At 41.3% G+C, this 12526-nt stretch overlaps 1 protein-coding gene across 1 annotated transcript in view; it reads left to right on the forward strand.

Annotated features, from left to right (window-relative positions):
• Positions 1–12526, forward strand: part of nbeab (neurobeachin b) — a 236494-nt gene that overhangs the window by 173672 nt on the left and 50296 nt on the right. Inside the window, 5 exon segments of the mRNA XM_061719704.1 lie at positions 10919–11036; positions 11127–11200; positions 11202–11230; positions 11840–11919; positions 11922–11954. Of these exon segments, the coding sequence (XP_061575688.1) occupies positions 10919–11036; positions 11127–11200; positions 11202–11230; positions 11840–11919; positions 11922–11954 (334 nt within the window).

Raw genomic sequence — 12526 nt, forward strand, 5'->3', positions numbered from 1 at the left:
CTTTTTCCCTTCCTTTCTTTTTTCCTCCTGCTCTCTCCTTCCTTCCTTCCTTCCTTCCTTCCTTCCTTCCTTCCTTCCTTCCTTCCTTCCTTCCTTCCTTCCTTCCTTCCTTCCTTCCTTCCTTCCTTCCTTCCTTCCTTCACGTACGTTGTGCGTGGATTTAACACAGAACTATAAATCAGCTTTACACAAAAACATCAACAACAGGAATTTATCGTTTTTACCGCGAGATGACAAATTCTTACCGTGGGAAATTTTTTTGACGGTTTATCGTGAACGGTAAAATATCGCCCATTCCTATATCTGTTACTAGTTTTAGTCCTAATTTTTAGATTCAGCACATTACACCTGGAAAACCGCAACCCCACTTTGAGTGGAGATGCACAAAGGCTATATGCACATTTAAAAGAGGTCTTGGTTGATTTTTAATCTCACATTATAAGGAGGAAAGGAGGTAGGATGGCCCTAAAAGTGGACTTGTGAAGCCTTTGTTGGTATGTTCACATGCTGCTGTTCTTTGAGTGTCTGACAGCCGTTTAACTCCACACGACCTGGTTCTCAAGTGCCATCTTTTTAGCACTTTTGAATCCTGTTAGGAGCCTTAATTACAATTCATGCACCCCCTGTGTTTCTTTGAAGAGGCATTGAGAGAGGAAAGGGAACCCTGGCAATAGTAGACCTTCACCAGTGTGTCAGCAACAGCCACGCTAAGCTACATGTGTTTCTGCAATTTGTACTTTAAAAGAAAAAAAAAAAAAAGATTGGGTTTGAAACAGTGTGATGTATGTGATTTTCTTTCATTCTAAGGATGGGTCTCTTGTAAGCAAGTGGAAATATACATTTCGCCGAACACATTTCATAATTACCATCCTTTCAAGTATTGAGACAACTTTTGAATCGTGGTAGGAATAAAGCAGATTCAATGATGTTCAAAGAGAATATGAAGAAAGGGTGAGTATAATGCCTAATAGGTGCTTTAGTATTTTCTGAGTTTTCATAGCTTAATCCGTTCTGAAAAGCTCAGAAGAAGAAAGGCTGCAAATGGCCCTCAGTATTAATTTGATGTGACTTCTGTACAATAAGGGCTCTGGATCCCAGAAGCCCATTTTAAGGCTTACCTTCTTTCATCATCCTTAGCCTTTGGAACTTTTGCCTAAATGTTTCATGAAACTAAGGCAGTAAGCCTCTTTGGTATTCTGTCTTTATAACGCCTGGTTTAAGACTATTATTACACCGTGTTCAAGGCAGAGGAACACATACAAACATTGAAACTGCCTCTCTATTGTGTGGAATTCAAATTGATTTGGAACAATAGGCAGCGTAATTGTATTAAAACACACATATACCATGGCTCATTTCCCCTATTTCATTTCAGATTTTTACAAATGCAAAGCAGGGTAGGTTTCCATCCACTGCCCTGTGTGTCTGTTTGTAAATACAAACATCAGACATTTCTCTTAACATTATATCCTTATTTTGAAAGCACATTAAAAAGAACGGTGGCCGAGTCGTATCTCCGGGTAGTTTACGTAAAAAGTTAAGCACCTTTTGCAACGGTTGTTTCTGCAGCAAAGTGAAATAAATCTCTGCGTGAAGAAGATACTCTGAGACTGAGCAGCTTGTGCAACATTCTTCTTTGCACAACCAGCTGCAGGTGCTGGTGAGCAGCCCCCTTTAAAGATCCAACCGTCTTCATTCGTGTTTGTTTGATGCATTTCTACAAGATATAAAGACACTTTTTAGGCCCCTTTTTCCCATTTGCCTGGAGTTAAAGACAAAAGTGTTAGCCGTGGTACTAGTGAGATTCAGAAAGGTCTTATTTTGTTCCTTTCTGGATTGGATAAAACATATTAGTTAACATGTTGGTTATTTAATGTTTTGTCATATTCACATTTTATTGTGCAAGTAACCAACACATTGTACTCTTTGTTTGCGTGTCTTTTGTTTCCAACAAACGTGAGTAAATCAGTAAGAGACACACTGGCTGGGTCAGTGACCCTGGAGAAAACAGCTTGCATTAATATGGTCTAATCCAGTGTAATTAGTCAAATAATCGCACACCAAGCAGCTTGTGAGAGGCTGTTGGCTTTGGCAGGCACACAAGATGGCCTGGAGTCCCACTGGACAACAGAGTCCTAAAAAAATGAAGAAAAAAAACACTGCAAAGCTACCCCACCTCCTGTGCACCCTTCAGCCCGCTGCCCCCCATCCGTTTTCCATCTTCTTTTTGCTTTGGCTAAAATGGGTAGGGCTCTTTCAGTCATGCAACACTGTTTTTCACCTTTCCATGCATTGTCTTCCATAGCCCCAGGCTTTCAGCTTGGCTTCTTGCCCGCCTGCTAAGGTGGATCAAGATGATAAAAGGATTCATAACACAGGCTACAGAAAGTCAGAGTAATTATATCAGCCCTGCACTCCTCCTACGTGATCTTAGAGGAGTCAGATGCGCGCTGCTGCCGCTAAGAACCGCAGACACCGTTAAGACACTTTTTCATGTGGTAGGATTAGCATTTGTAAAAAGATTTAAACTATATAATTACATGAGGATAAAGTACAAATTATCTAGTGCACTCAACAGCCAGATTATCATCCAGAGCAAGCCCCGTACAGCCCCGAGGGGTGAGTCCGGATGACAAAAGGCTCTCATTAGCATAAATTTACAAGCCCTCTCGTTCAGAGAAGCCGATAAGAACCTGTTCCACCTTTCCTTTGGCCCAGAATGGCTTGTTTTCCTTTTGGCAATGACAGATAAGTCAGGATAGCTCCACTTTATGCCTGAAAGAAATGATGCTCTAGATTCTGGCTGCATCGTGAAGGTGTCACCCACAATAATCCTCAAACAGCGTCCGGCATAAAAGGGGGCTGTGTGTTTCCCAGATGATATACTGCCAATGACAGAAAGAATTATATGAAGGATGACGTATCTGTAGCATGTTATTAAGCAATTCCCTCTGAATAACAAGGATAAAAGGATAATGGATGAGGGTGTCATTATTACCTCGGTTCAAAAGGAAGCGGCAAAGCAAAGGTAGAAAGACGAGATTAATTGTAGACGAGCGAGGTGCTCATTGCTCATCAGGCCTTCTTGTCTAAGCGTTTGCTCTTTCTGTCCCTCTCCTCACTCTTTCGCAGCATTTGCATACTTGTTTTGTTCCTAATCTCCCTCACCACTTTTCCTCTGAACTCCTTTTTCTTCCCACACATGACAAAAAAAAATAGAAAAAAAAGTGAAATTTAAAGTGATCAGTTTGGCAGTTTTAGAAACTGCCAGAGGAAGCCGGTACCCGGGCCAGGAAGATTTCAGTCAACTTAAGGCTGACAAGTCCCTTAAAATGTCCTATTAGGAAAAGCTTTCTAAAAAAGAGCCAAAAGATGACAGCAATCCTTCTCTCAAGCTCCTTAGCAGAAGCCCCCTCAAGCGGTTTATCAGAATGACATGCAGAGCCTGTCTGCATGTAACTGTGGATTTGGGCCTGGGTGTGGGTCATCACTCGACCATCCTCAAAAAATCTAAACAAGTATGCACACTTTCGGTTTTCCACCTCCAAAAAATAAAACATGGGTTGTTTTTATCTCTGGTAAGGGAGTGAACCCATCCTTCAGTATCTTGTAGAACCTCCTTTAGTTGGGATAACTTGAAATAATGACTTTCTGTGGAACATCATCAGTCTTTCACATTGTTGTGGACAATTTGCGTCACGCTTCTGTTCCAGGGCCTGTGGCTGCAGAGCGGGACCAAATCATCATCACCGCCTACCTCTGTCAGCCTCGACAGGCCTGACAGTTGGTATGAGGTGTTTGTGCTGATATAATGTGTTTGGTTTTCACCAAATGTGACACTGTGGATTATGGCCAAACACTTCCCACTTTTGTTCTCATTTGTCCACAGGACATTGTTTCAGAAGATTAGGGGTTTGTTCGTGTGCAACTTTTGCAAACCTGTGTGTTTTGTTCTTTTTCGAGAGAAGAGGTGTTCTTTTGGACGTCCCAAGCCATACCTGTGCAGTCTTTTTTCAACTGTAGATTTGGACCTAGCATGTCCTAAAATGACTCTGAACAGCCTTCAGCTGATCCAAAATACTGCAGCCACAGTTCTGATGAGGATTAGCAGGCAAAATCATATTTCCCAAATCTTAGCTTCCCTTCATTGGTTTCCTGTTGATTTCAAGATGTAATTTAAACGTGTTCTCTTCACACCAAAAACCCCTCAAGGTTCAAGCAACCTCTTATCTTAATGAATTTTTGTTTCATATCATTCCAATAGAGCACTGGACTCGCAAACTGCAGGCCTGTAATTGGCATTACAGGGAATTTGAATGGTGAACTCAGTTGGAATGATTTGGATTATAGATTAGAAGGAACAGGATTATAAATGGGAATGTCATTTGGATAAATTGGATTATATTTAACTTTGCACATTTTTAGAGCTATCTGTGTAAAGTGTCTTCAGATGACCTTGTTGTAAATTGGCGTTATACAAGTAAAGTTAATTGAATTTAATTGATTTGAAATTAATTCATTTCAACTGCATGGATATGAATACACTTAGTACTTAGTACTACTGGATTGGATTTTAGTTTTTTTTCAGCCTTAATGTCATTATATCTGACTAAAATCAGGAAAATGTTTGGATGATTGGGGAAAAAAAATGAACTGAATTTAGGATGTGTCACATATTGATAGGATGAAGGAGTGGGCATGGAAGCTGGATTAATACTTTCTTTAATTTAGTCAGCTTCATGTCGTTTGTGCATCCCTTACTGAATTTCCGGTCTGCATAACATCCTCATTAAAGAAAGAAAAAGGACTGGAAAGCTTCCGTAATGTTGTAATGGTTGTTGTGTTCCTTCTCTCATGTCATTTTGTCCTGACAACAGTCCTGCAGCCATTGTTACATTTAATGTTTCAAAACTGTATCCACATTCGTTGTTAGGGACAGGTCTGGACCGCAGGCAGATCAGTGTAACACTCACGTAAAATAGGTTGCAACATTACAGAACACAGCAAACATCATGATACAAACACTCATGTGTAATGTGTGCAGAACTTGGTTTCGCATTGTCTTTCTTTTTTAAATTCAAGAGGATTCCTGGAAAAAACATTGGCCATCACAGAAACGTAAATGACCTTTTTCAAGGACACTGATACAACTTGATACCATCATAGATCCTTGCTTTTGACTTGTTGCTGATAACTCTCCGGGTTGGCCCTTTTTATCATTGGTCTCGGCACCCCTTTTATTCCCCAAAAAAGGTCTGGAAAAACGGATTAATCTGACCACAAAACATGTTCCCATTGCGCAATGATCGGTCTAAGACACTTCCAAGGGCAGACAAGTCAATGCTGCCTCTGGAAGTCTTTTTGTTTATGTTTTTCTTCTTCTGCAGTAAATTTTAAGTGAAAAAAAGCTCTATATTGCAATACTTGCAGAGGATTCTCATAGTTCTACCATGACCAATTGAGTGGTACGTGATGCCATTCTGTGTGAGGTATTGATGATCACAAATATCCTTGGAGTTGCAATTTTACACAGATAAATACCTATCTTTCTACAAGTAATATTTTTAAACACTTGGGGCCCGATTTACTAAAGGTTTGCGTGTGTTAAAACGTGTGCAAACTTGACAGCACCCGCAAACCAAAGTGCGAGCTGATCTACTAACAGCGTGCAAAGAGGACTGCGTCTCTGAAATGCGCAAAATTGCACACGCAATTCAGTTAATACTTTTGCCCTGATGAATAATCAATATGGGGCGTACCCGGCAGAAATCCTAAATACTGGGAGGGGAAGATGCAAATTGCTCCATTTACCACGCGCAATGAGTTTTACCAAGCCTGAAAGTTTTTGCGCGTATTGTGATTGCGTCTGTATTTAATACGTTCGAAAGGAAGGTGCTAATCTGCTGCTGCTGTTATTGTGGCAAGGAGGCGACATCCAAAATCAAATAATATGCAGAGAGAGAGTCTTTATTCTGCTGCATGCTATTTTAAAAATGGTTGCACAAGTTTTATTAAAGGCCACTTTTTCTTTAGTTCTTCGCCTTATATCTTGCAAATCATATTGATAATCAGTGACATATAAGTATCTTTTTTTTTGTTTTTGTCTCACAAACAGAAGATTACCAGTTCAAATCTGGGGTGGGTCCTTTCTTTATGGAGTATGCATGTCCTTCCTGTGCCTGTTTAAGATTTTTCCAGGTATTTCGGCCTTATTTCCCAGACCAAAATAGACATAGCTAGTTTGGCCAGCTCACACTTCTATGTCTCTGTTCAGGACTTAGTGGGTTAAGTATGTTGTCTTCCCATGTAAGTGGCCTTAGTTAGAACCCTGAACCTTATATTGAATCAATCCAATATTCAGTTTTTATATATCTAGTTTTTTTTTTTCTTTACATCTCTGATTTTTACACAGCGTCCCAGCTTTTATATATTAGCTGAATGAGAACTGAAATCAGCGTACGCCGCAACATAACTAGCGATCATATACAAGTGCAAGGTTGTAATTCCAGTTTTATCAATGCACCAGTATATATTTTATACCCTGTAAATAGTTTGTGCACCATTTTGTATTTTGCTTTTTTCTATCCTTTCAGAGGCCTTCAACAGACTTTATATCACCGCTGCAGGGAACCTTAAGTCTTCTTTGCCATTTGGATTTTTTTTTTTCTTTTTGCATTTGATTTCTTGAGGCTTTATATTTTAAGATAGACGGAACCTTTACTCTTTAAGAAGACATTGCATCGGAAAGCGTCTCCTCCCACCTGTCTTACCATGGCAGCGTTGACGACAGCGCTGCAGGGCTTGCTAATGTGCGTGAAATACTATCCCTGACACGAATGTTATTGACAAACCTGGCTGGACATTTGGGGCAGTGAACTGCCAGCATATTTAATGCATATTCATCTCCTTTATCCCACTGGTCTTGCCAGAGCACTCGAGCTGTGTCATCTTGCCACACTCCAGCTACCACCCAAATGTATAGTGACACTGATTATGCAAATCTGTATCTTGTTTTCCCCCAATACCTGCATTAAGAGCCTGATGCGTTATTGAAGCTGAGATACGGGCCTCTCAGAGAGGAACCAAGTGAAGATCTGGTGAAATCTTTTACTTAATTTTTTTATATATTTTTTTACATTCCACCATTTTACAACACTTGTCACATTAAGGGAAAATCAGATGAGAAACACGCTTTGATGTTCAGGCGTACATTTTGAAAACATTTCAGGGTATAAAAAGGAATTAAATTTGGAAAGAAAGTGATAAAATAAAAGTGTGGATTTGGGCACGCTATGCATGGCGTATACACCCGCACACACACACACACACACACACACACACACACATATACATATAAATGGTATATCCCATTTACAATGATGTTGTTTGAATATCAAAACAATACCTTTACACTTGGCTCCGAATTGCTCTCTGTTTTTTGCTGTTACTATGCTTTATGCTTTCACCGTGGCATCTTTGACTGCTCAGCCTCCTCACAGATTTGGCCCATATTGCCTGGGGTCAGCCACTGAATACACTATATGCAGGGTGTGCTGATCCTCCAAATTGCCATGTGTGAAATCCATCCTACTTGCTCTTGGGGGAGTAGTCATATCACTCAAAATGAAACTGCCTCCCGTATCTTTCCCTTATTCTTCCACTTCACTGTGCCCGAGACTATGCAGTAGTCAGGCTTTATATTGGAAGCCTATTAGAGAAAATCTGAGCAGGACACAGCAGAGGTGCTGTGATACCACTTTGTCAACGAGTCCCTCTGTCTAATATAAATATATCAGTCATGCTGGCTTGAAATTCTCTGTGCTTTATATTATTTTCTTATATTGCCACAAGTATGAGGAAAAGGGATTATATTGTCCCATAGAAGATGGGATGCAAGATAAAATGCCTCGTTAGATTTATTAATAGCATCTGTCAGTATGCATCTGTCAGTATGGAGCTATTTGGAAATCAAATATCCTTAGGATCTATTTCCATGTATGAAGTGACTTTCTTTGGCTTGTAGGCAAGATGTGCTTCATTTTGGTATCTGTACATTATTAAAGATAAGCTTCAGTCTAAACTTCACTGTCACTTGAACCTCTCATCTGTCACAATATTTTTTTATTTCTGTCTTTCAATGTCCTGCAGATACGGTACAGTCAAACCTCTCTCAAATCCACGCGATACGAAAAGCAGAATAACACGGAGAAGGAAGGGGCGGAATTGTTAAATTGCATTATGGCTATTATGCTGGAGAGGTGCATCTCCCTGCAGCTGGAGGAAGCAGCGCATGCGCCTGCAGCTCCTAATGAGCTTGCATCGAGCGACCTGTGTGGAAACAAAAGGCTTTGCTTGTCGGCCATACCAGAACCCTTCACCCACCATCTCCCTGCTCCCCCAGCACTGAGCGTGACAGACCAAGAGCAGAGCGCCGGTCCCTTCCTGGTGGCGTGATTAGATTGGGGCCGAAGTCTCCAGCTGGCAGGCCTGTCTGTGACTGGAGGCGGCCGTCCCCAGTGCTTGTCACTGCCTGACACCTCTGACAGGCAGGGGACAGCTTCAGCAGACAGGTTCATTAAATGGCATTTTTTACAGCTGGGCCTCCAAAAAATGAGGGCTGGGCTTTGTCAAATCCTCAAGTCTATAGGGGCCCCTGCATGTTGGTTTAGACCAAAGCTTTGTTGTTATGACATTTTTTTTTTTTGATCTGGCGGTTTGAAATCAGCTTTTTTCCCTCCTCTTTAGCCTCTCTTTTGTTGACAGCTAGCCCTTTGGCCTACGCTTTGTCCCTGCAAACTGTTCAGGAGAGCTATGAAACCAAAAAACAGCCAGTGCTGAAATGGTATATCGTTAATGAGTTAAGTGCTACACAGTTGTAACTTTTTTTAATGTCATTTTCAGCTGCAAGGAATCCGTAGAGCATTATCTAGTTAAAAGTCCCAACAATAATTTCACATCATGTGATACCACGGATGGAGAGTTAAGGATCTGATATTAAATTATGAAATAGTAGCTTAATGCAGTTAACACAGTCTACTGAAACTGACAAGCCATCCGGTGACTCTACACGTCCTACCCTTGATGGAGGGTTGGGCTTTTGCATGATGCACATATTTGTGCCTTTTTTCTTTTTCGGCGCTGCATTCGGAAGTCTACAAGCATAACATCTGGCTCCAGAGGGGTAACGCGGGAAAAAAGGAGTAACTCCTAGTTAGCCGCTGCCGGCCCCTGCAGCTTCATATCCCTCCACCTCTCCTCCACTCCGCAAGCTGTGCTGTCTCTATGACAACTGTTTGAGTAGGGGGTTGCAGAGGTGTCAAGCGAGGCATTACTGGTAGAAGAGGACCAGAGATGCTTTGCAGCACATCCAGCATCTCCACCTAATCCAATTTTAATTGAGCTCCAGAGATTTTGGATGTGGCACGGAGGTCGGGCATGAGCTATTCCACCGAGAAATTAAGGCGGCCCCGCTCACGCTGCACTCTTCCAGCCTGTCACTATTTTAAATGAGCATTAGCATCAGACCTAACCCAAGCTCACCATCTCGCTTTGCTTTCTCTCCCTCCCCTGCCCACTCCACCTCTCGCACACATGCACACACCCACACACCCACTGGGGCTGTAGTGCTCCTCTCCTCTGCTGCCTTGTTATATCTTTATTTCCTCACACATCTGCACTGCACCTATGTGTGATTATACCTTGGGAGCTGATAACGTTTCTCCCCCGCTCGCTGTTGGATAAAAGTGTTCAGTGAGATGAAAAGAAGGGGAAAAGGTGTGTGAACAGATCATTCTCACCTGTCAGAACAATGTTCTTGATTTTTGTTTCTTTTTTTTTTGTGTGTGTATGTGAGGACCTTTCATCCCTGCGTACACTAATGTTTCTTTGTCTCCTCACCTTTTCTCTTGCATTATGGTTTTTATTGATTATTTATATGTCAGTGACCCAAGGGTTGTTTCTCTGTCCACTAGCTTTAGTCGAAGTGAATGGTTCAAACCTGCAGGAAAAGTGTGAAAGAATAGCTGGTGACAGCTTTCTGCTTCTGAAACACGACCTGATCTATGTTACGTCTTCATTTTCTTTGGTGCAAGTTGGAATAAGGAATTGATGGACCGGCACCTACTGTATGTGATAAGGAGGATTCCTCTCAGTAACGTGGTTTTATGAATGGCCTGAAGATCTAGTTCAGGGGTCGGCAACCCAAAATGTTGAAAGAGCCCATATTGGACCAAAAACACAAAAAAACTAATATGTCTGGAGCCGCAAAAAAATGAAAAGTCTTGTATAAGCCTTAGAATGAAGGCAACACATGCTGCATGCTTCTATATTATCATAACTGGGTGAAGATTTATTTTTTCATTATGCACTTCGAGAAAAAAGTCAAAATGTCAAGATTAATGTTGAAGTACAATCTTGAGAAAAAAGTCGAAATGTCGAGAAAAAAAATCTAAATGTTGAGAAAAAAGTCGAAATGTCGAGAAAAAAGTTGAAATGTCGAGAAAAAATCAAAATGTCGAGAAAAAAGTCAAAATTCGAGAAAAAAGGAAAAAAGAAGAAGAAAATTAAGAAAAAAGGAAAAAAAAAGAAGAAAAAAACGAAAAAAAAGGTAAACAGTTTTTTTAAAAAGCTCCAGGAGCCACTAGGGTGGCGCTGAAGAGCCGCATGCAGCTCTAGAGCCGCGGGTTGCTGACCCCTGATCTAGTTAGAGGAACTTTAAGTGAGAAATTTGGGTTGAAGTGAATATTTTGCAGTCGCGCCAGTCATGAACAAGGTTGTCCTTAAATACACTTATCTGTTGCAGTATTTTACTTGGTTTATTTTACCATCTGAGCTTGTACGGAGAGTCGAAAAAAGTTGATTCATATTCTCTCCAGTGTGTCGTGAGCAGATATCACTTACTCCACTCCTTCTCTTCCAGGTCCTGGCGTACACGGAGGGTTTACATGGGAAATGGATGTTCAGCGAGATCCGGGCAGTCTTCTCCAGATGCTACCTCCTGCAAAACACTGCGATGGAAGTTTTTATGGCCAACAGGAGTAAGTAATACTAACATACCAGTTACATCACATGATATATTTTTTTTCCCCTTCATTTTATCATTAACCCAAGTCTTTCCCTGTTTGCAGCATCTGTCATGTTCAACTTTCCTGACCAGGCCACAGTAAAGAAAGTGGTCTACAGTCTCCCCCGGGTAGGCGTCGGGCACCAGCTATGGACTTCCTCAAGCCAGGTGACTCAAATCGTACCAAAAGCGGTTTACAAAGGACTTTGTTAAGTATCTGCAATATTGTCATTCATTTAGGACCAGTGTTGCCTGCTCTGTGTTGTGTTGTGGTACTTCTGTTCAGCCTTTGCCTGCGGCGGGGTTTATTGTTCCAGTCATTGAAGTGGATGTGCACTGACCCTGACTGCACTGACCTAATTCTCTGGCAGAAGACTCTATACAACAGAGCTGCAGATAGGCCAATGATCACATAAGAGGGGGGAAAAAACAGATTCCCTTCTGACTCTCATGGTGCTAACAGACCTTTTTATTCACTTTGGGGGGGGAAATGGGGTGGATAAATATCACAGAACTCTATTTAGATACTCATAGTTAACACCTTGCTTTCACTTAAGCTACTAAAATGAAAACTGCAACTATGAACACGCTCTTTGTTTGCAGTGGGACTTTTTGTGCAACATTTCTCTCCTCGGATTATTGTAAACAGAATGATAAAATGTAAAATGCTCATACAAAGTAACTAATTGATTAAATTTGATCGTGGCCTAATTCACACTTGAAGTTCTTTGCTTAATTCATGTTCATGAGCTTTTGTTTTTGCTTCTGCCTTTTCAGACGCATCTCCCTGGCAACCCCCCGGCAGCTTTTCAAGTCCTCCAACATGACCCAACGCTGGCAGAGAAGAGAAATCTCGAACTTGAATACCTTATGTTTCTCAACACCATAGCAGGTAGAGATTGAATGCAGGGCAATTACTTGGTTCCTAGTAAAAAAAAAAAAAATGATGAAAAATCTACGTTTGAAACTTGAAGGTGTGAAAACAGTGCACTCTCGTATTCACGGCCATCAGTTAAATTGATTCTGATTTGTTTTCTTCCTTCGCCAGGTAAAAAATTACCGCCACCGAAACTTTTAAGTTTGAATGTTTTCTATATGTGAATCTTTTCACAGTTAAGTCTCGTGACTTTAAGGTTAGCTATCAGGATCAATAAACTGTATGTGTCAGTGGCCTCAGGTATGTCGTATTTGTTTAAGACTCCACGGTAGCTTTAAGTGAAGCTCGTACGGGAAGCTCGGCTGCTCGTGGGAAGTGTGCTGTTTGAAGCAGAGAGCAGGCGAAGCAGATTTTACCAGATAATTAGTGCCTGGCTTTGTGAGAGTGTACACGAACGTCTGCAGAGTTGAAAGGTTCTGTTGTCGACTTTCTGATCTGAACTGCAACTAACAGGGAAGGCAAGTGCGACTGCACGCTACTCTGCCGAGAGAGGTGTCATCCACTCTCTTGCTGCATATTCATGCATA

The sequence above is a fragment of the Cololabis saira genome, chromosome 4 (genome assembly GCF_033807715.1).
Source record: "Cololabis saira isolate AMF1-May2022 chromosome 4, fColSai1.1, whole genome shotgun sequence".
Classification (NCBI taxonomy): domain Eukaryota; kingdom Metazoa; phylum Chordata; class Actinopteri; order Beloniformes; family Belonidae; genus Cololabis; species Cololabis saira.